The sequence below is a fragment of the Otolemur garnettii genome, unplaced genomic scaffold, assembly GCF_000181295.1.
Source record: "Otolemur garnettii isolate 467f Iridium unplaced genomic scaffold, OtoGar3 scaffold00076, whole genome shotgun sequence".
Classification (NCBI taxonomy): Eukaryota; Metazoa; Chordata; class Mammalia; order Primates; family Galagidae; genus Otolemur; species Otolemur garnettii.
The window spans coordinates 555,162-579,427 of record NW_003852471.1 but is presented as its reverse complement, the minus strand read 5'-3'; the positions used below and the strand labels follow the sequence as shown (position 1 = coordinate 579,427).

Sequence of the window (24,266 nt, the reverse complement as noted above, 5' to 3'; positions counted from 1 at the left end):
AAAAAAAAAAAAAAAAAAAAATGCACAAAAGCAGATATAAAACCCCTGAAACTCTGATGAAGAATGCCACACTGGGCTATATCTTGAGCATTATAATTATTTCCTAGTTTACAGGATTAGAAAATTAGGCCGGCCTCCTAATTACCAACAAACAAAACGAATGTACTCTGAAGGCCTCTCCACTCATCTTTTTTTGTGTACTGTACGAACAAGAGACCCACTGTTTAAGACATTGAAAAATGACTTCATGCCAAGCGGTATCATTCTATAAATCCTTATCTTTTAAAGATTATTATCAAGGCCTTATCTTCTCTGAGAACTCAGTCTATTTGCAGAAAAATATTACAAATCTAAAATAATGGATCAACACAACTTACTCTCCAAGTAGATGACTTTTGCAAAATGTGAAGCTCCTTGAAGAGGGCCAGTAAGTCTCAATGAGTAACACATCTTAATGCTTAAGTGGTGATTACAGCATTTGTTACCAGCTACGTAATTGCTCTATTCTAACTCTTAATGAGCTTGAAGCACTAAATTTTTAATCCCTCCTGATGATCCTCTTCAAAGTGGATAAATATAGGTTCCCCTTCAATCAAATACAGTACTTAATTGCTAGTTCTGCTGGCACCAACACATAATCTGGAACATACTTTATTCTCTAGAATTTTTCAGTTGTTTTAAAAATAGCTACTACCACACAGTATTTAAAATAATTAAGAAAGGGATAAAATAATGAGCAAGGTAACAAGTAGCAGAACCTGGGGAAACTTGAATTCTTTCCACTTCAGGTTGAAGATCTGCAACACTATGAAGTGTTCATACTTGCAGAAAAAACTTAAATTTGTTTCTAAAATTAGCATATGGCAACATTTAAATGGCAGGAATTCTCTGTACAGAGATATGTCTTTGTTACTGTTATTAGTTCTATAATAAAAACAGTAAGGATGATAGTAGTAGTCTGGTTCACAGAACGTTCCTCTCATAATAAATACCAATAGAAATCAAAGACTTTCTCAATATTCTCAGTAAAGTCAAGAAAGGAAAAACACAACCCTGATAATGTCACTATCCTGGTGGTATCAGTTCTCCCTATGCAAACTTTGAAGGGTGAATACTATTCTGTGTGGAAGCCAAATCCCTTTCCAACAAAGCACTCTTACAAACAGGGAGTTAATATTGTTATCAAAATGACGGTGTATCATGCCACTGCATGGACAACCTTATCACTCCCCTGTGAGACACAGCCTGAGTACACAGCCATCGTAGCAGGAAGCATGACTTGGTCCTCATGCGCTGGCTATACAAGATAACATACAAAACGCGCCATGAGTCAAAATAAAGGCCTGTTCCAAAAATCTCCATCCACAGAACATAAACAGTCCATCACAGTACCAGAGCAATGGAATTGGATGAGTCCTAACCTAAATGAAGGATCTTCAATTCCTTAGAGAAAAATTTTATGAATAGTTTTATGTGGCTGTCCGACAAATGTCCCATTACATAAAAAGACATTCTCTAAAGCTGAATTTAAAAGCACATAAAATCTGCTCATAATTATTGGTCATGGTCAGGAAGGAACAGTGCTTTCAATTCACTAAACACTTAATGGCTGCCAAGGATATCAAAACACCGTACATGCAGAGGTGATTAATGCAAGCTGCCCGTTTTAAGCTTAAAGAGCTTAAAAACTAGTGGGGAAAAGAAACAAATTACAAATTAACTGTAAAATCAAATATAATGTGATTTATTCTATGAGACATGGAAAGTAAGGAAACAGAGGGAAGAAAAGCTATTCGCTTCACGAAGGATGCTTCATTCCATAACCACTGTACAAGGGATTCTCCAGAGTAAGAGCACAGAGACAGAACTAAACCCTTCCATCAACTGGAACCACAGGTTGGCTACAGATGCAAGAGTCTGGCAAAAATAAAAAAGGTATCTGTAAGAATAAATCGGCTGTACAGAATTTTAAATGTTGGGCATTGTATATTTCATCATAATCTTAAATTGTGTCCTACACATCCTTTACACGAGTAGATTTTATAACAAACGTGTAATGTATATATACATGCATACTTTTTTTAGAGAGTTTGTTGTTAAAGAGCAAAACGTGATGTACACCTTTAATGTCACCAGTAATCATGGCATCGGGAAAGTCTGTTACTTGGACTGGACCTTAAGAGAAGTTAATACCTGTTAGGTGTATCAGTGATGCCACTTTCATGAAATACACGCAGCATACTCCTAGCTTTGCTATGACTTTATCACTAGTCCTAGTGAGCTCTACATCTTTATGAATATAAACTAAACCACAACCTCACTGATCCTTGGTTACCTAATCTGCAGAGCTAATGGGCTGCCTAATATCATTTTCAAAGACTCCTCTAACTGCAATTTCAACACTCTATAGATCACTAGAGTTTGATGTAGAAAATGATAGAAGAAAAAAAATTATCTAAATACAAACAAACAAACAAAAATCCTTGAATATACATGAATAATCTTTTAACATGTAAAGAACAAGCAACTCTTACATTGGGAAAAAAATATCAGGTTTTTCATGAAACTAAATCTAGCGCCTAAAGTTTTCCTTCTTAATACTTTTTAAAAGCTTTAACTGTGTGAGGAGTTAACTTGCCTCTGTCACAATTGATACTTTAGTAAAAGCTTAACCCAAATAGAACCACAGCTGAATTTTGATTTTCTTTCTGGATTCTTCAAAAATGTTAGAGGTATTTTTAGTAGTGCAAATAGAATAAGGTTAGACTCTAGTTCAAGTTTTATATATTAACCTGATGTTGAAAAATCATAAAAATCAGGATAAACCTAAGTAGCCAAGTATAATTTGAAAGCTGGTTCCCATTTGTGAATGACTATGGAGTTTTGTTTTGTTTTTTTTTTTTTAATCTGGATTGATTTTATTTCTATTCTTCAAATTGACATAATAATAGCTGGTTATGGCTCAGAAATGAGATTTGCAGCCTGTCCTTTCAAAGATCTATTCAGTAACGATAAACCCGGTGGTTTGAATTCATCAAACTCATACTAAGCACTATGTCTCTGGGTGAATAGTTGCTGCTGGACAATGAATCTTTTCAAACTACCTAGAATAGAATCTGTAAACCCACAAACAAATGATTTTCCATCGATCAAGTCCTATTTGAATTCAAATGCAGTTTAGAACCACACGGTGGAATAAATTTGCGGTAACTTTATACACCTAAAACAATTCATCTTTATGTTTATGATAATGCAATTTTATTTGTGCTGTGGAAAAAAAAAAAAACAAACATAGTTCAAGAAATATAATCTCCAAAACTCTACCACAATGGTCAAATTAAAACTTGTAATGGTGCTACATGACTTCTTGCATCTTTTTAAAAAGCTTTTTTTTTTTAATAAGACAAACATACTTTAATGACCAAAACACTTTCAGAATGCTTGTAACTCGAGATGTCTTTTTTCTTCCAACAGTGACCTGTTTTTCTCCAGAACAGTTACTAAGAAAAATATTTTTCAGCTAGTCCTAAGAATGACTTCCTTAGCGGCCCCTTCCTTTGTACTATTAAACAGTCTGGAAAACTGCTTGTTCGACTCATTCATGCTGTCCAAATATACTACAGGCTAAGGCTGACCATCAATTTTCTCCTTCTTAAAACAACACACCCAATTTATGCATGAAGTTCTAAAGTAATAGCACATGGAGCAAGCTGGTATTTTATAAAGCTGTATCTGCACAGCCTAGTCTAGTCATTGGCTTTATCTGAGGAGTACCGCTTATATGCAAGAAAAGTTGTATGCACTTAAATCCATTAACATTCAAAAGCAACAAAGAAAATGAACAAAATAACATCCTTAAGTGAAACAGACCCTTTAACATCTTCTTGGACTTCAGCACTACAGATAAAGATCGATTAGAAATTCAAAGAAAAGTTATCAGAATTATTTAGAGATAACTCTATGTAGAGTTGGAGATAGTAATACTAAATAAAATATACAAAAAATATGGAATTATTTATAGCCCTGGCCAAACTACAACAACAACAACAAAAAATAGCTGGGTGTTGTGGTGGGAGCCTGTAGTCTCAGCTACTTGGGAGGTTGAGGCAAGAGAATCACCTAAACCCAGGAGTTGGAGGTTGCTATGAGCTGTGACACCACGGTACTGTACCAAGGGCAATAAAGTGAGACTCTGTCTCTAAAAAAAATAATAATAATAATTAAAATAATTATGGAGTCATACCAGTTACTGCTGGAACTCCACATTTGTTGGTGTTCTAAGAATCTGTTAAAAGTGGCACATTATTTTACCAACTGGCTAGGAAATATAGCAAAACAGAAGATTTGTAGTAAATGAAGATCTGCTAATTACAATCGATGCACATCAAATAGCTTTTAATTTTTTTTAGGAATCAAGAAACATAGGAAATGGTTTGGAAAGAAAAAAAATTCTGAATCAAAAACTTAATGGGGAAATTACTAAAACAGTTATTCTACCTTCTTACTACGAATAAGCAATTACTAAGTAAGGGAAAGTTCATTTCATTTTTTAAATCAGCCTTTTAAAATTCATCACCAGTGGTAGTAAGGCCTAATCCCAGTGAGACTAGTCCACACCACAAGGTCTCAAATCCACAGGTGCTGATGTGAATGTGGAAAGGAGGGAACACGGCACTGCTGGTGCGACTGCAAACTAATCCAGTCTCTATGGAAAGAAGGATAGAGAATTACTAAGAGTGGACCTTCCGTTTGATCCCACAATTCCATTATAGGTATCTACTCAGAAGAAGAAAAATCACTTTACCACAAAGACATCTGCACTAGAATGTTTACTGCAGCTCAATTCATAACTGCCAAATTGTGAAAACAAACCCAAGTGTCCATCAACCCATGAATAGATTAACAAACTGAGACATACAAACACCATGGAGCACTACTCAGCCGTACAAAAAGATGGAGCTGAAAATACGTTGTTCTTAGTAAAGTATCTCAAAAATGGAAAAAAAAAAATCCAATGGGGGGTGGCACCTGTGGCTCAGTGGGTAAGGTGCCAGCCCCATATACAGAGGGTGGCAGGTTCAAATACGGCCCTGGCCAAACTGCAACAAAAAATGGCCAGGCATTGTGGCAGGTGCCTGTGGTCCCAGCTACTCAGGAAGCTCAGGCAGGAGAATCACCTAGGCCCGGGAGTTAGAGGTTGCTGTGAGCTGTGTGATGCCACAGCACTCTACCGAGGGCAATAAAGTGAGACTCTGTCTCTAAAAAAAAAATGGATTCAATGCAAATATGAAACCAATATACTATGTATAGAGACTACATACCCAAAGGAACCAGGAAACTCAAATATTGTCTAGCAAGGGGGAGGAGTAAGGAGGGAGCAGGGAGAAGAGGGGAGAGGAGGGGAGAGGAGGGAGGGTAACTGGCAGGACCTCACTTCATGTGCACAGTGTGAAGGTGTTCACCACGCCTCTGGAGGCAGGGCTCGGTAACAACTTGAACCTTATCTTATATTGAAAACAATGTAACCTTAAAAAATTGTAGCCTCATATTAATTTGAAATTAAAATACATATATATATAAGACTGATTCTTTAAAAAAGGGAAAAATGAACCTGTCTTCATCTCTTTATTTTGACTGTATTCTACCTATCAAAATATTTATATTAATCTTATTAAAATGTAAGTGTAAAATAAGAAAAAGAATGCAAAGCAAAAAGAAGAAAAAGGAGGAGGAAGAGGGGGAGGAGGAGGAGGAGGAGAAGAAAAGCCAGCAAAGCCAGTTCTATGTGACAGTCTGGAGAAAGTGAGGGTTTCCAGATGGTTTTATCCTTAGGAGATAACATATCTTCTCTATAGATTGAGACGCCGTGGAAAAAATATTAGGTTCCCTGAACCTCTGGGCAGTTATTAAAGTAATGGTCATTAATCAGAAGCACACAGCTTTTAAAAAATGTATCTGGCCATTTCTATTGGATTGGAGATTCCAACTAAGTCAGTCTAGGTGGTAGGGCAAGCCGAGGGTAGGGGAATAAATAGACTTTTCCAAGTCTCTTTTGCTTTGTGCAGGCAGGAAGCCTGGAAAAGTACCTGAGAAGCTATTTGCACGCAGTGGAAATACCATGTAAGCTGCTGACTCACAAGGAATTAAGTGGATCCTGCTATTAGGATAGCTGATCACTAGGCAAGGGAAAGGTTTAGGTCTAGCAGGTATCTGCAGCAAAGCAGTCCAACTGGCCACCTCTCACACGCTACTTTCAGGGCTGAGCTTTTGCATTATTACTGCTGAAGTTCAGAACTGACAGGTTTTTCTGAGGTTTTAAATGTTATTTTTTTAAAAGTCAGTCAAAATTTTTTATGCTTCCTAATTCTTCGAGATTCGTAAGATTGCCAAATAAACCCAGGTGGCAAAAGGTTACAGATCAAAAAGCCCTGAGGTATTATTGTAGAACAGAGAGTGAGCAGTGGTCCTTCAATTCACCCCCACGCAAATATTAATATATTGTGAAAAATCAAGCAAAACTTGGGACCAAAATGCAACTAGAGGAAAATGTGAAGGAATGCTTTATTAAAATTATTTTTATTCTCAATATTTCCATGTATTTTCCTGATCTAATACAGACTTCCGTAAGACATGCATGCATCTGTGTGTGAGAGAAAGAGAGAGAAAACAACAACAGACAGAGCAAGTGGAAGCGTGTGCTCTGACTGTTGAAATTATCTGTAGAAACTTGTCTGCTGGAAAATGTTTCTTGAACTTTGGTTTGGCTCCCACCTTGGAGCTGATGGGAAATAAAAAGTTTTCCATGGATGAGAGCCAACTGAGCTGCTACAACAAAAGGCAACATTCATGAGATGAATGGCACCATGATCTCACTCTGAAGCTTAATTTTTTATTATTAAGTGTGAATTGTCTAAAGTTTGGAAAATTCAAACTACATTCTACCCTAAATGTTATTATTGACTTTAAATTTTTTTAACTATGAAACACAAAACCATAGCAAAAAGAATTGATCTCTTTTTTACTTCAAATCGTTTAATTTTCTATCTCTGCAGTCCCCCCAATATAAGAGCACTGACATACATATATAAACCTTGCTTGTTATCTCTACTTCTATTCAATAATAGCTAGCTGCAACATGAAACCTTTCTTAAAGAGAAGTTGATTTTTTCTTTTTCCAACAAAACAGGGCCATCTAAAGATGCCATCTCCCTTGCTTTTTATAGGAAATACAGGCGGGAAATCCTAGGTATTACCAAGCATCTGCTAACTAAATACTTAATTCCAGGAAGGCCTTACTGCAACATCTTTGGCAACTGCCAAAAGCTGAAAACAAATTTTATGTTCCCTGCCCTCAGAGGTCCTCCTGTACCTTTGCCTAATTGTTTCCACAACATGCTAAAAGCCTAAAATAGCCAACTCAATTAAGCAGGCTACAAGCATTTCGGCCTCTGAACACATATTTGATCCTCCTTCAACATCAAGTAATACAATTAACTCATTGTCACACACTAAATCAATACACAGCAGAATAGAACGGGCAATAATCAATAGCCTTAACAAGAAGGCAGTGGCATGGCTCAGTAAATCAAACAGTAAATGCACAATTCATATTCAGAACTAAGGTATGACAACATTTACACAAGCTGTAAAGGAAAACCCAGAACGGGCTGTAGTAAACAACTACGCTATATTATTTCTGAAGAACCAATAAATCAGAGATCTGGGGCTTCTGTCCTCCCACTTGCTGGAAAAAAAAAAAATTATATGCGCTCTTATTTCTTACCAAGCCAAAAGTTTCAAACTTGTAAACTGGGCAAATGTTTTAAATATTTTGGAGCAAAAGGGACCATTTCAACAGCCTAGAATTGGATCTCTATCTATTGACAGTGAAAGGTTAAAAAAAAAAAAAAGCAGCTGTAATAAATCTGGGTACTTACTTACACTTTAGAGAAAGTGAAGGGCAGTCATTTCACCAAGGTTATATAGGTATAAAAAGAACAAAAGTCAAATCACGAAAAAAATAAACATTTAACATTTCATCTACTCTGTGCAGATACTTCACTGAATATTATTATTTTTTTAAATATTAGATGAGGTTTTTAGGAGGAGGCTTACGTAAGTAATGTAGAATTTAAAAAATACTAAATATGAATTATTTGTTTTAGACCAGCATAAAGCTAAAGAGGCATTAGTTTCAAGTGAAATTAAATTTGGACCAGGTTTTACAACCACTTTCCCCCTCAGAAAACCCCATTTATGAAATGGATTTTCAGGCACAGACAATATATAAATACTGAATTACTGTATTAATACTATCCCGATTAGCTCGAAGCCTAGTGAGACACACGTAAGGGGTTAAGGAGTGTTCTCTGTTGGTAACAGATAAGTCAGTAAGCTGTGTACGGCAGTGCACACTTGTACACATTCCAGATAATTTTTTTTGAAAATTTAATTTTTTCAATCAGATAACACATAGACACCTACAGTGCCATATGCAAAATCACAAGTGGCATTTATTAGGACCTAAGACAAGGCTCCTCTCGTGAGCAGAAAAGTAACTTAGACTGAATCCCAGCACAAAGACAAGAGCAGTGGTAATGAGCACCATTTCTGAAGTCAAGACAGGGCAGTAAGGGATTATGTAACTGGTCTCCCTGACTCACAAACCTCGAAAGCAGGTATTATTAAACTCTCTTTGTAGATGAGGAAAGCAACTTGGGGAAGGTAAAGCGACAGGAACAAAGTCACTAGGAAGTCAGTACGGAATCAAACCCAGATCCTGCCACTTCCGTGGTTGAGGGCTCTTGACTCATTGCCCAAAACATGATTTTTAATCATGTATCTTCTATGGTTTTTTGCCATAATTCTGAAGATCCTCCTTTCCTTAAAATTCCAGCCCATCTAGACACTCAGAAAACACCAACAATACAATGAAAAGTGAAACTAAAGCAAACTAAGGAAGAAAACTCAGAGAAAGGAAATCAAAGGACAGGGAAAAGCACTCACTTTTCCAGGGATCAATCTGGTCCTGGACACAAAATGAATTTAACTTATCAAGTCTGCATCTACATAACAATCAATGTTGTGAAGAATATTTTTAACTGGCTGATTAAACAGATTCATAAGTTCAAGAAAATGGCCAAAAGCCAGCGAGCTGCTAATCGTTTCAGGAAAGGATCCTTGTAACACCAGCTATTGGTGCTAAAGTTTTTCAGTTCTTTGTTGTTCATGCTACCATCTGTGAGAATAATTATGTATTTCTCATAGACAGTTTTAGATAATGTAACAAACAAGAACATTTAAGGCATATCTCTGAAGAGTCCAGGAGTACAATGTAATATTTACTAAATACCCAGTAAGCCCAAGAACGTCATCATCTGAAACTCATGTGTTCATGAGTAAACCTGCTCTTTATGCCACATCATCATGAACAAAATACAATCACTGAGTCTTATATTTACACAGTCAATTTTATTCCAATTACATATAATACAAAGTCTTCAAAATGATGTAAGCCATTTTTAAGTACATCATTAAAATTAATCTATTCATGTGAAAATTTTTTCTACTTAGTGAATGTAAACATTTCAGCATTGTTGATAAAGAAAGTAAATATTACAGATACACAAAAATTAAAAACTATTAAAATTTTATTCCTAGTTAATTTTTGAAATGTAATGTTAAAAAGCATAAATACATAGTGTGATACACAATAGGAAGAGAATATGAATCACTGATCACTGTCACAGAGGTACGTGAATCATCTCGTCTGGATTGTAATTTCATAAAGTACAATTTACAAAGATTTACAAAGGTTTTTAAGAACATTTTGTTTCAAATATTGCTGTAAATGCCCAATAAAAGACATGTAATACGAAAGAAATCTCAACTTCTTAGAAACTAGCCTCATGGTTCTATGCTTTAGAAAATTACCAATTATATTACTTCTTTCAATAAAGAAATTCTATTTTAAGCAAAAAAAAAGAATAATTATACAGTAGAAAACCTCCTTATCTGGTGCCCTTTACTTCACTTTTAAACTTTGTCTTAGAATCCTGAAACCCTCATAGTGTATTTTCCCCAGAAAAGCCCATTATTCTGACTTTCTACAATGTTCATTCTCTGTCTGTGCCATGCCTTAAAATTCTTCTTGACCAGGTGGTGCCTGTGGCTCAAAGGAGTATGGCGCTGGCCCCATATACCAGAGCTGGCGGGTTCAAGCCCAGCCCCAGCCAAAAAAAAAAAAAAAAAAAAAAAATCTTCTTGACCTAAGGTGTAGATTCTACATAGACTACTACTTAAAACTTTAATATAAATTTAACCATAAGCAATTATTCAAGGATGGTTTTCTAAACTAAGAGAAAATTAGTTTCTCAAATTCTCAAATTTCCTTTTACAGTTCAATAGTTTAATTTTTTATTTTGCAGTAAACTGCAATGAAATGTACAAATCTTCAGGTGCATTTACTGAGTTTTGACCAATTCACGTGCCTATGTATGTAACCCAAATCCCTACCTAGACAAAGAATACTGCCAATAGTCAGATCACTCCTGCATGCCCCCCCAGTCAGTCTCATCTCTCACAATGTGCATGTTTTTAAAAGCACAATGGTCTTAAATTCAAGCAATTGCCATGACTCAACAAATACTTGCCCATGTATCTAATAAGTAGATTCACTAATAATTAATACACTATAATTTTATATGCACAAGATCACTGCATAGTGCTTTGTAACCTCACTGAGTGAAACTTTGCCAAAAGGCTGAAAGCATAATCTCCAAAGAGAGACTGCCTAGGTTGAATCCCAATTCAGCTATTTCTTTTTTTTTTTTTTTTTTTTTGAGACAGAGCCTCAAGCTGTCCCCCTGGGTAGAGTGCCGTGGCATTACAGCTCACAGCAACCTCCAACTCCCGGGCTCAAGTGAGTCTCCTGCCTCCGCCTCCCAAGTAGCTGGGACCACAGGCGCCCGCCACAACGCCTGGCTATTTTTTGGTTGCAGCCGTCATTGTTGTTTGGCGGGTCCGGGCTGGGGATTCGAACCTGCCACCTTAGGTGTACGTGGCTGGCGCCTTAGCCAGTTGAGCTACAGGCGCCGAGCCTCAGCTATTTCTTGACTGTGTGACCTTGTATAGGTTATTTAACCATTCTGAGCTTCATCATTTTATATAATTAATTAAGATCAAATCAGGGGAATAAAAGTAACCATTTCTCTAGTGTTAAAAAAACTAAAAAATAACTATAGTGTTACCTAAAAAAAAAAAAAAAAACTATAACTATAAACTGTAACTAAAAAAAATATATAGTGTTACCTAAAAAAAAAAAAAGAAAAAAGAAATCTGTCTCAGTTTTATCTCACTAAATTATGGAACATGATGATGGTCCCAGTATAAATCTCTTGCCATATAAAAATCAGTGGTACAACCATTTTGGCCAACACAAGCACAGCAGACTTTTTTTCTCCTTTTGCCAGCACACATAACCATAGCTGAAATTCACTTATTTTTCCTATACTATATGTATGTGTATATATATGTAACAGTTTTTTAATCTATGTCGTAACAACTCTCTCAGACACATATGAGAACATTTCATGTGTACTTGTGTTCTGTATGGGGAAATTTTTGTTCTACTGGGACATTTTAAAATTAAAGACTAGAAGAGTTAAAAACAACATCGTATTATTTTGTGATCATATGAATCTTCAAGGAACATCTGAGAGGCTTGAAAATGTATAATAACTCCGAGTCTATCAACACCCCAAAAGACAGGGACTCTGTGTGCTGTTCACCCTCACCTCAAGATTGCCTACTAAAATATCCAGAACACAGCCGGTAACAAATAATCAGAAGAGGAGGAAAAATGGATCATTTTCCTTTCATTAAGAAGCAGAGGTGGCACATACTTGGTCTATAATTTCTTTAAATGTTTAATGAAACCTATGGTAGAAAGTGTATGTTTCTGCTGAAAATCTCTCTTCTTCTAATACTAGTCATCCTTTTGGGAAATACAGAAACCAAGAGTAACTAATAAATAGTCTTAAAAAAAAAAAAAACCCTCACTTTGCATTGTGTATTTCTCACTCTGCACACTCAACCGCCATCCTTTACGTTCCATATTAAGCTACTACACATTACTTACACCTTTTAGGTTTCGCAGGAGCTATTTAAACAGATCCCCCCCTAAAAACCCTTCCTATGTAGATGACGCCTCTTTAAAGTGGAGAAGAACTCCAGTTCATCAGAGTTTGGGGTTTCTTTCTTTATTTAATACACTGGGTTTTCCTATCACAGACATTTGTTTTCAATTCATACTCTATGATTCATGGAAGACAATGTTCATAATAAAAGTTCCTAATAAAAAAGCTCAACAAATAAAATCATGATGATAATCTTGGATTATAATTTCATTAGTCACAACTTAGCCACGAAGAGAGATAATGTGAAGAAAGATAGTTCATTTAGAAGACAGATCTTTCTTAACAGGATTCTTTACATAAAAAATGAATTCTTGGGTTATTTCTTTCTTCATGGTTCATTTCTCAGTAGCCTCCCTTTAAGGAGAATTATTTTATAAACAGCAATTACCAAAGAGGGATCTTATTTCAGACATGATAAATTTGGCTCTGTTTTTTGCTAAAACCTTTTATTTTTAATTTGGCCCATTTGGTGAGCCAACACTATTTAGTTATAAAAGCTTCCAGGGATTGGGAGATGTTACTAGGCTTATTTTCAGTCTATGAACGATTTTAGAATATTAGATGAGCAAAGATATCTGGAAGCAAATTACCGTCTGAACGCAGTAACATGGAGAAGAATGAATTACAGACGTAATTTATCCGTCGTAAGCAGATCCCAAACACTGAGTTTGTCTGTATTTTCGCAGAAAATTGAAAATGATAGAACAGCTTCCCAGCACTTCTAACTTTAATTTTCCATGTTTTACTTTGTATAATTTACTGTCAGCTATTAACAGCGGATTCTTCTTGCCTCAATTGAGAACAGGTTGGACTTAAATGATTCTGAGATCTGGAAATGGGCACACTCACTCTACATGTAATGCAGGGAGATAAATTCTAACTTCAGATATCAGAGTCATATGGGGTCTGGGGAAAACAAGGTCTTGGATTTCAAACTCAGATTAATATATGCATATAAATTCAGAAGAATTTTGCTGGGCCTAAAACTGTGATCTATGGCTAAAACATAGGTGATTTCCAAGGTGGCTGTGACTATGGGGACTTCCTTATTGGGGATTCCCTCCAGTTCTTTTATGACACTGTGGTCTCAGAATTATTAGAGTGACAGCAATCTTTGAAACTACCAGACCATTTCTCTAAGTTCCTTCAAATGCCACCAAGGAGTATCCCCTTCCCAAGCTATCCTGCCCCTACCATCCAACCTCCTGCTCAAACTGTAAACAACTATTTCCTGGAGGACTGTTTTTAATATGTGGTTCCTCAAAGTTTGCTACAGCAATTGCTTAAGTTATATACCTTTAATTCCTGAGTCTTCATCCCCTATCACATCTTAAATGTCATTATTCTTCCTCACATCTGAGGAATTACTGATCTCTTGACTATATCCTGTGATAAAACAGCCAAAATGCAAAACAAAATTGAGTTTGACATTTTCACTATCCACCTATTTCCCCACCGCCACTCATAATTAGAAAATAACAGCAACAACCACACGTTTAAAAGTTTCAAAAGAAAAGAGAATGGGGAAAATCTGTTCGTCCTATATTAAGTTCCATGGTGGACCAGGCTCAGGACCAACAAGCAGAAGGTTCAAAAAAATAGCGGGTTGAGCCTTTAGAAAAATAGAAAGGAGGTTCCGTAGAAGACACAGGGACAACAAAGTCTTCACAGCCGTGGGGCTACACTGGACAGGACGCTTGGGACGGCTGTCCCTCACGCCCCACTCTGCTTTTAGTCCCTACTGATTGTGAGCTGCTACCGCGCTGAAGGCTAGCTTTAGCAAACAGGGGCCACCCCCCCACTGGAACTGGGGAAAAACACCTGCCTTGTCTCATTTGGAAGAGTCCTAGGAGTTAGGAAAAGGCCACCTCTCCTGCACTAGGACAATCTGGCACCTCAAAGCGAAACTTAAAATACATCTTTCCCACAGGAACAGCTTGACAAAAGCAGTTGGGGTCCATGACACCAGTAGAACTCAAGATTTATAATAAGATTAGGACGCATAATGCTTCTGTGGAGCCTCTTGGGTTTAATTAATAACCGGAGCTTCCAGGTTCCAGTACTACTTGTACTTGACTATAACTCCAGCATCCTCTGGGCGACTCTGGCTTCTCAGGGTTGGCCTGATGACTTCACCACATTGCTGCTGTGGGAAAATGCTTTCTCAACAACTAAAACTTCGGGATGGTTTTTTTATATATCAGGGAGGGGCAGCCATATAGGTTACACAGTGACTACTTATCTAAGAGGATTGATTTAGAATCTTTTTCCTAGATGGCCGTGATGTTAGAACAGTCCACAATCTCTGGAGGCTGGTGGCAGCGTTTTTGCTGCACTCACGTTCATTCACGCATTTGTTGACGGAAAACACAGTGATTACTGCTGAGCACTTACGGCTCCAGACCCGGTGCTGTAAATCTGCCTTGGGTATTCAGCTTTATCCTTAAGCACTGTTCTTACTTTCTTATCTCTGTGGTTCTTTAGAATGTGGATAGGTTAAGAAGCCACGTTTTATAGCACAGCCGTCAAGAGCGCAGCCTGTAAAATCAGGTTACCAGGCTTCAAGTCTGCCTGTGAGTGGTGGGCTGACCTGTGTCTACTACCTCACTTCTCTGCATTTCAGCGTCCCCATTTGGGAATGGGATTAATACCAGTAACTGTCTCCAGGAGTTTTTATAAGGGCTGAAAAATATGGGGGGGAAAGCAATGAAAATGCTGATTAACACTGAGTCATTTTCAAGGAACATTTATCCATACAGAGGAATAAGAAGGTAGAGACAACTATTTTAAATTGCACATGAACTTTATGGCCACCCTGTATATGGATGGGAGGAGAAACAAAAATCGGAGTACACACAGGCTCATTTGTCATATAAAAGCATTTGAGACCTGCTTTTGGGATATGCATTCTTTTTACATCCCACTTATAAATATGTAACTGTATATATATATATATATATATATAAAAATATGTACTATATAATAGGAAATTAAAATCTGTAGCTGTTTTAGTTTTCTGGGTAAGTAAAAATAAATCCATTTGTGATGTGCTAGATTTTATTGACAAAGTAACCAGGAAAGAAATGATGACAAGTTTGTCAAGGAGAGAAAACTTAAGTTATTCTTCAGAAAGTGGTCTCTCCACAACTCCCCCCACATCCACATGCTTTTCAGGGAGATTTACTTGATTCTGAAAGATTTATGGGAACATAAAATCTCTCTTATTTCAGTAAGCGCCCTCTCAAATATCAATTCCCTCCCTCCTCCTCTCTCAGGGAAAGAGTTAAAAAAAAAAAAAAACTACACTCAAAAAAAAACTACACTCGTAGCAATCTCTGCTGCTGAAATCAGCCAGTGAGAGATGAGGATAAATCAGCGCAAGAAGCTTAGATGACCTCTGCTCCAAGGAGCCTAGCTGGGCTAGGATGTGGTCTCCTTTGCCCTTCCTTCCCTCTTCCCACCTTCGAGAATAAGGCTATGATGGCTGGCACTGCAGTGGCCACCGTGTAATTCTGAAAGAGTCCTAAATTCGGAAGCCATGTTATCCTCAGAACTCACGACGACAGAGTCACCAAACAGGCCTAGACAACTGCCTGACATATAAACCTCTCATTTGTTTATTCCAAATTCTGGGGAAGGGGAAGCCGTCTCTGTTACATAAAGCCGAATCTAATTCTTTACAGACAAAATGTCTAAAATCACTTCTGGGTGACTCTGGAGACAAAGAGGGATTAGAAACAACAGTTCTGAAGCTAGACAATTAGAAAGCTAGAAAGAACTGAGGACAACAACAAAAGACTCAAAAGTCAGAGCTGCCCAAGGCCCAAAGACCTCCAGAAGGTACCACCCCTATCAAATTATAATGTGTAAGTGGTTATTCACTTTGATAACAATCAGTAATTTTCAAAACACAGACTCTTCCAGAAAGTTTTATCTCTAGCAAGAAATCAAACTTTATCTCAAGGTGAAAATCTTTCAAAAATGTGCCAGAACAATAGGAATGATGCTATAGGTAGAACTGTATTTGATATTTGTGTAAGAAATACAGTATTTAATAAAAATTCTACGTTGTTTAGTATGTTATAAATAAGTATTTGAGTAAGAAGTCCTTACCAGAATTGATCTAATTACCATTCTCATTCCACTTTCAACAAGTATATTTCTATCAAGCCTTTCCCGTTGCTTCTCCTTGAATTTCTGATGGAGTAACTCTCCTTGGTGCAGGCTACTCAGTTACCCACTTCTACTGATAATCATGGCTTTTGGCCTGTTGACATAGAACACTGTTCCCCTATCTAAAAGCACAGAATGTGGTTCTGCTAAAGTTTAAAATACATTCAAGATTTCCTCAATAGGATCTTTTTTGTAAGAAAATAAGCAGCTTTGTCTAAGTGTGTGGGAAGGCAGAGACACTGCTCAGCATGAAAGGTAACGGATTAGTGATGTTGATAGCTGAAATCCTCTACTTATCCTTGGCAAGAAAAATGACAGGATAAGCTTCCCAAACTAGGTCCCTATAGATGTCTGAGCCATGTTTGAGAAACAGTCAGTTTCTCATCTCTCACGTGAACTGGGCATACGTCACACATCTCGCAACAAAAAAATTTACACCTCCCTGCACTGGCTGTCTTCACTCAGGGATAGCCTGCTGCATGGAATTGTTTCAAGGCTAATCAAAGAAATCAGAATTTTGAGTAGCTTTAGATGTCACAGATAGAAGTAAACTTTAAAACCAACTGTCAATGCCACATTTGCTTTAAGGCTAAAAACAGTTTTAGTGTTGTCAAACACCCACTGAAACAAGATTTAAAAGAGGAAAAAGTAGAATCAATATACCAAAATTGTACAACATCAAACAAAACAACTAGTTCTAAAATTAGCCTGCAAGTAGCCTGATTCAAAACATGACTTGAAATGTGTCCAACAGTCTAAAATATCTGGACTCCTTTAAAAATTTGCTTTGTAAAAAATAAAAAAACTAACTATAAGAAGCATAAACAGGCAAATGCATCGTTATTAGTTCTACCAAAGCAGCTCAGCTATTGAGAATTTTGTTAAAGAAAGGTTCATGTCAAAGTTGAAGATATCACAGCATTATTCACAGAGTCTTCCTTATGAAGTTGTGAAGTTTCTGCTACGGGAACATCCGAACTCTTACATGAACCACTCCACTGCACAAGAACGCCTTACAGTCAGTTCCACTACTAAGTCATCAGGATAAAACAAGGAAGCACTGTGTCAAGCTGTCACCGTAAGGCACCATGAACATGTGCCCACAGAGTCACACATATATACGCTACAAATTCTATTCTAGTTTCAATATCACGAGAGATGCCCATAGGGGAAAAAAAATCAAACAAAAACAACAACACTCTCAGTAAAAGTTATTTCAATCTAGGAACCTAGGAGATCAAAATCTCAATTCAAAATTGCCTGGTTAGTCTAAAACTTGCAGATACTACTTTGTCAGGATTGTCAATTAAACTAGCTTAAAAATTACTAAGAAAAGTCCAGGCTGGGGGATGAGAAAGAACAGCAAAAACACAGGGAACTTCTGGGTTGAAGATACGCCGTGCTAACCATGGAGGATATTCTGAAATTTAACTGTCCACACACTGGGGGCTGCTTTATGATGTCCAGTTATGCCGTCTAATCCATATGTGGCCACAGGAGATTGATTTTGCCCTACCGATTTTGAGTTTTTACCCCTCATTTACCTTATGTGACTGCCTTCCTCTACCCGATTTCTGTATTTCACATATTCTGCTAAGTCTGCCACTTTAAAAGTGTTCCCTCGGTGCCCTTGACTCTATGCCATTGTGCAGTGGAATCTGATCCCGGATGTGTCTATGATAAATTTGATCACTGTTGCTATTTATAGATAGATAGACAGGTAGGTAGATAGCACTATATATAGTGAAATGAAAAGTTTAAACTGTCTTAAACAAAACTGTTTAATTTGATAACAGAAAATGTTACTAGAGTTCTCAAACGTAAAAGACTTTTGCTAAGGTTTTTGAAAATAGAGAGAAAACATAAATGTTACATACTCCCCCTTCTCCTAAAAAAAGAATGGATATTAAAAAAAAAAATTCAATAAGCAGTAAGTCAATTTCTGTTGACCATATATTGAAAGGTTTTAGGGGGAAATATAAATAATTTGGCAGACACTGAAATACATTCAAGACTAGTCATTCTTTACATTAACTTTCTGAATTTTAAAGAAAATAGTTAATTATTAATGATTATCTGACCATCATTTATGAAACAAACCATCCTCCTAATAATGGTGGCCTGCAGTGTTGATATTTTTCTATCCCTTTCATAAACCAGTGGGGGCAGGTCCTCTTTAGCATAAAATAATGAAAATTTTCAAATGTTCTGAATTTCTGAATTAGCAAATACACCCAAATCTATACTTTATAAGCAATTCTAGCCTCTAAGAGTATCGAATTGCACATACTCTTAGAGTAGTGTCATTTAAACTGCAATTATAAAAGCAAAATTAAATGAGAGAAATAAAGTGCTTAATATATTGTTAGTTTATGTACTAGTACATAGTATTACTACTTTTGCTCATTCCTATCAACATTCTTATAACTATATTCCTTATTATCACATGTTCCCATTTTACTTAACAACACATTGTGATACAGAATTATGCATTTTTATGGGCTGTATTTAAACTAAGTTAATTATTTAACCCTTAAAAACACCAGTCTGCAACCAAAATACTACCATCTACCTTCTTTTTTATCTTTAGTAATATGCCAATTGCTTTCTTGTACATGAATAAACACTTTCTTCAACTGTTTGACTTCTGTTTTTTAAATGAAACAAATTCCTGTCTTCTAACTAGAAGTCTGCTATAAACGTAAGTCACCTGGGAGCCTGGCCAAAGTCTGAGACAGCACAGCTGAAGGGTACAGCCATTTCACAGGGTCCTCTCAGAGAGTATTTGGTCTGCTTTCCTAACTTTCTAAAAATAGGAGATTACACAGACTACCTCCATCTCACGGCTCAAGAACTCAGAAAAGGCTGGACTGTGGACTTGAGCAATACATAGAACACGTTTTATTAAAGACATTCAGATATTACAAGTTTTCTAAGTGTTTTCTGTTTATTCTGAGACAATGCAAATGATCTAGCAGTTACTGGCATGGAAACCTCGTAACGCTCCCAAATTTCAGAACTTCGAGAATGAGTCATACGGTTACTTTAGCAGCTCTGAAATATGTTTTTGATCTATTTTAGACACAAAATTGAATACAGGAAAGGCTGCTATCTAAAAGGTAGGATACTTAATACTGTATTAAGAATCATATAATGTGGTCAGTTATAAATATATATGTACACACACGTAAAAAATAAACATGTTTTTGAACATGAATACTCAATTGCATATTCAAAATTGTTTTCATTGAATTTTTTTCATCATTGTTTCACTATGTTTAGCATTTAAGGAGCTATTTTCCTAAGTAAGAAACTCCACCATAAATAAATTTGGTTTTTTCCTCTTATTCAAATCTAAAATATTTTACCCAGTTTTAGACTTAATTCATGTTCTCTTAGCAAGAACAAAGGACAAAGTTTGCATTGATTAGCTGCTATAACGAGTTCACTTCATAAATAAATGTAAAATCTTGAAATTATTTGTTAGTTAAAAAAATGTCCTTGATGTGGCAGTTAAATCCTGTAAACCACACAGCATGCCATTAAGCAATGCTGCTGCTTTACTCAAAAAGAGACTGTTCTATAGCCACAAGTGAGCAGCAACTAAAAAAATATTTTGAGATAGAAAAATAGCAACTGAATATTAATGTTTCCCAGTGTTTCCAAATGCTGGAGAGAGGCAGGTCTTCTGTGAAACCACTCAACGTCAGAGCCAAATTTAATGTCCTTCATTGTGCAGTTATCAGTGCACCATCAACTGTCTGTAGGATTAAAAATTGGATTTACTATTAATTGGGTCAAAACAGGGTTACTTATGGACACAGCTGGTTACCGACAAGAGTAATTAGCTCTTTGCCCCTCATTTTATGGGTCCCAGTGTCTAATTACACCTGAATTCCGTCAGCATGAATTCAGGAACACCCACTCACAAAGGTACCATCATCCTGCCCTCCATCAACGCCTTTCAAAGGAAAGGGTGATAAAAGGCCTAATGGTAGTTTATAACTGTTGCTTATTGATTTCTAGGACTATGACATGAAGAATAATCTAACACTTTAAGACATGTTTGTTAATACCTTCTTTTTATCTGAATCTAAACATCCTTGGAATCTTTGGCAAAAACTTCAGCAGAGTGAGCAGCCCACACTGGATCAAGATGCAATGAACTGAAACAGTTAACTCCTAAGTTACCCTGATAGATATTATTAAGGAGAGCAATCATTACAGCACTATTTTTTTTTTCACAAGGTAAGATGTATTTATGACATTTTTACTTCTCTGTATACATACAAGTGATAGTTATCCCCTCCTAAAAGGTTCAAAGAATTAACCGGGGTATCATTATTCAAAAGCAATTTGATTAAACTAAGTAGGTTGAAAGTATCCAGGAACACATTTCTAGTCTTATGATATCTTTTAAAAGATCCAAACTTGATACCTTAATTACAAATCTAATGACATTTTTGAATGTCAAAAACATTGAAGTAAATCTTTTAGAATTGTTGTGGCCACAAAAGCTAACTTTTAACATTTCTGGCTGAGAGTCTAACAGATAGAAAATGATCAACCTTTAACAGAAAATAAATTGCTAAGTTAAAGCACCCTAGAATTTTTGGAGCTGAAAATATCCAACAAATGACATTACTTATTTACTTATAAAACTCACAGTCAACATTAAGTTTGTGCCTCAGGTAAGGTACGGAAACAGCAGTTCAGAACCTTACTTCTAGTTGTATTTCTTTACAAAATGCGTGGCTCTGGCTTGGAAATAACATGCCACAAAATAAAAAGAAAATTCAGAATGTCAAAAATTAAGAGTAAAAACTTCATCCAAGTTGAGCTGATTTCAAATCTGCTGTTCTTTTGCAATACAACAATACAGTACGTTTACCAACAAATAAAAACACATCATCTTCATTCAGGTATCCCCAGGGCCTTATATAGTATCACAGATGCATATGTTAAACACACATGTATCCGCATTTCCCATTCCCAGAGACAGATACTGACTTTGCAATTACAAAGTAAAAAGCAAGTCAACACTTTCTGCTCTAGCAAAGTCATAGACTTAAAGAACTGATAAAGTTATTCATAACAAACAAAGTTTGGCCAGACTTGATTCTTTTGCTTCTGATAAAGTTCTCCAGGCCAACATCATCAATAAGAACACACCAAGTATAACAAAGCAATCCACAATTCCAAACTCAGAGGACTGTATGTCCGAATCCCCTTTATCCAATTATTGTATATCCTTAAAACAATATAATGTTTACTCACTTTCAATGAATCAAAGCAGGCGATTACGCGTCCATTTTCAACTTGGCAGCTTTTCGAAGGATGTGCAAATTTACATTCCGTGTCTGGCCGTGAGCAAGTCCCCCTTTGGAACTCTCTACATACTTCCAGTGTTAGCCATTTTGTGTCTCGAATTGGTGTGACACTAACAGCCATGTTTAGATTTTACAGGTAGTTAAATTTTTCAGTGAAACCAACAAACCCAACCCCCCCTCAAAAAAAGAGTAACAACCAAAAAAAAAAAAAAAAAAAACTGAACTGATAAAACTGTAAAATGATGATGAAAATGTCCCCTCCAAAATACTTGTCCCCCACTCCCTGCTTTAAAAGTACATGGAAAATTGTGTTGTCAATATCAAGGAAAAGATCTCCCACTAGAAATTCACAGCATGAAACTGTTAATTCAAAGATGTTTTGGTTTTTAGAGAAATACTAGGATTGTAAGTAGATGAACGTTTAAAAGTAGGGCCTGGAATCAGCCTTGTGCTCTCAGTAAACCCTTCCCAGTGCCAATTTGGAGCCCAAAATGCAAGCATGAAAACGTGGCAGACCCTTTAACACCGAATTTCCAAGCTGCTTTCAGCAAAGTTGTCTGAAAGGGAATCTCCTCACAGCTGAATTTGCAATGGAGTTTGGTGGTGCAATCGGTATTGATTAGTTTGGCATAGACAGATGCAGCAGTTTAGAGCAAAATCGAGAAAATGATTTTTTTTTTCCTCCTTGATTTCCTGGCAGAAGATATCTTACTTTTTCAGCAAACTTTTTCTTTTAAAACTAAAGCAGCCTAGGGCAATGCCAGATACTTAGAGCTTTTCTCTTGATTATAAGTAGAAATGGGGGTGTCTGGGCTAGAGGTGGAGGGTGGATGTGCTGTCGTCACAGTCTAGCTGGCAGCAAGCAAGGCAAAAGCAGAGACTGCTCTAGAAGCGGTTCCAAGCAGCAGAGACGTCAGGAAAGGCACTTCTTAGTACCAACCTGTAGAAAAAAGAGATAGGTTAAGATTTACTAAGTAGCACTTCACTGATGTCCTACAGTACCACAACCTTGCCCTGTGCTACTAGACTAAGTAATATTCAAGTCAGCCTCTCTCTCCTCCTCTCTCTCTCCCTCTCACACACATACACACAAAATACTTACAGTGAGGCATATTGCAGCCAGCCATCGTAGATTTATTAAAAAAAGGGGCCGTTTCCCCTTGTGAAGCAATGCATGATAGAGAGATAACCAATCACAGATAGTGTTGCAGCAATATTCTGGGCAGAAAGCCAATAGTGTGGGTTGTCTTATGAAAGGTCGCGCCTGTCAGACGTTCATTACTATGCTATAAGCACAGAAAATGTCCATCAGATGTGACTTATTCCACTGCAAGAGGACGAGCATGTGGGTTTTGAATTTACCCAACATGCAGTTAGTGGGCTAAACCATGTTAGTTTCACAACAGCTTCTAAGACAAGTCCGAGCACTTGAAGATCATTACCGGGGAATAAAAAGCAAGGTTTAAAAATTGCAGCTGACTCCTAAGCTGCTTTCCCTCCGGCTCTGTGCAGGGACGGGCACTGAACAGCCTGCTCCTGCTGTCCTGACACGTGAATAAAAAAGGAAAGGGGTGTTTACAAATGGTACATTCTCCTGACCTATCCAATTCACTTCCTTCTAAAGCCCAAGTCCTGCCCCTCCACTGAAAGCAGCACTCATACTGTAAAACTATTCCATTGAGCCGGCAGACACTTTGTCAATATATCACAGGCAGGCGAGATAGGAACAAAAGCATCCTTTATTTCAACATTTTTAAAGCAGAAGCTGAGGTCATGTGGAGAAAATAAGGAGTGCAGTGTTGTCAGCCTGTCTGGTAAATCTGAAGTCAACCTCAAGGGAGAAAGTGATTCCATCGCAGAAACATTAAATATTAAGTGAGCAATTTGATTTGGGTGGTGTGATATGCTTCAGAAGTACAACCAAGAGAAGCCAGAGGGTGGGGGGTGAGGGATTCCCTGCTGCCCAATGATCTATTAGCACCATAAGACTACTCCTCAGAGCAGGGCATTTTTGCTTTTAACAACTTTTAACAACTTACTTTCTCTTTCAATCGGAATGAAGAACTTTCAAAAAATGTGTTACTAGTTTCAGAAACAAAAGTATACATTTTTTTCTGACTGTTATCAATGAAAATGACTAAAACTGTCACATTTCAAAAAGCAATTGACAATGTATTTGATTACGCTTACTTCTTTATGGGCCAGAAATGATCTATTTGCCTGTGGTATACTTGTAATTTTGAAAATTATAACATAAAATATAACCATATATGTTAACAAGCACAAATATCTAGTAGAATTTAAATTCTTTTTTAAGCTTAATACTGTTGTTTTAAAACTAATGTTCTGAAAACTTTCTAAAACTGTTTGGGAAAGAATGCAATAAGACTACACTTTTGACAGAAATTAAAAGAACTGACTCATCTTGGGGTTCAAGAATATTTTTGTTTATAAAAAACTTTTCGGCTCGGCGCCTATAGCTCAACCGGCTAAGGCGCCAGCCACATACACCTAAGGTGGCGGGTTTGAATCCCCAGCCCAGACCCGCCAACAACAATGATGGCTG

General features: G+C 36.8%; 1 protein-coding gene across 9 annotated transcripts in view; it reads right to left on the bottom strand.

Annotated features, from left to right (window-relative positions):
- The window catches only part of MBNL1 (muscleblind like splicing regulator 1), a 200,638-nt gene that overhangs the window by 121,985 nt on the left and 54,387 nt on the right, over positions 1-24,266 (bottom strand). For 2 of the 9 annotated variants that reach the window (XM_023515662.1, XM_012807828.2), the window contains one exon: positions 21,648-22,640. The exons of 1 other annotated variant lie outside the window; for it this stretch is intronic. In XM_023515662.1, coding sequence (XP_023371430.1) covers positions 21,648-21,821 — 174 coding nt within the window. In that variant the 5' untranslated portion in view covers positions 21,822-22,640. Of the gene's footprint in view, positions 1-21,647; positions 23,787-24,266 lie in introns of those variants that run through there. 6 more of the 9 variants (XM_023515663.1, XM_012807829.2, XM_023515660.1 and 3 more) reach the window with 4 other exon arrangements.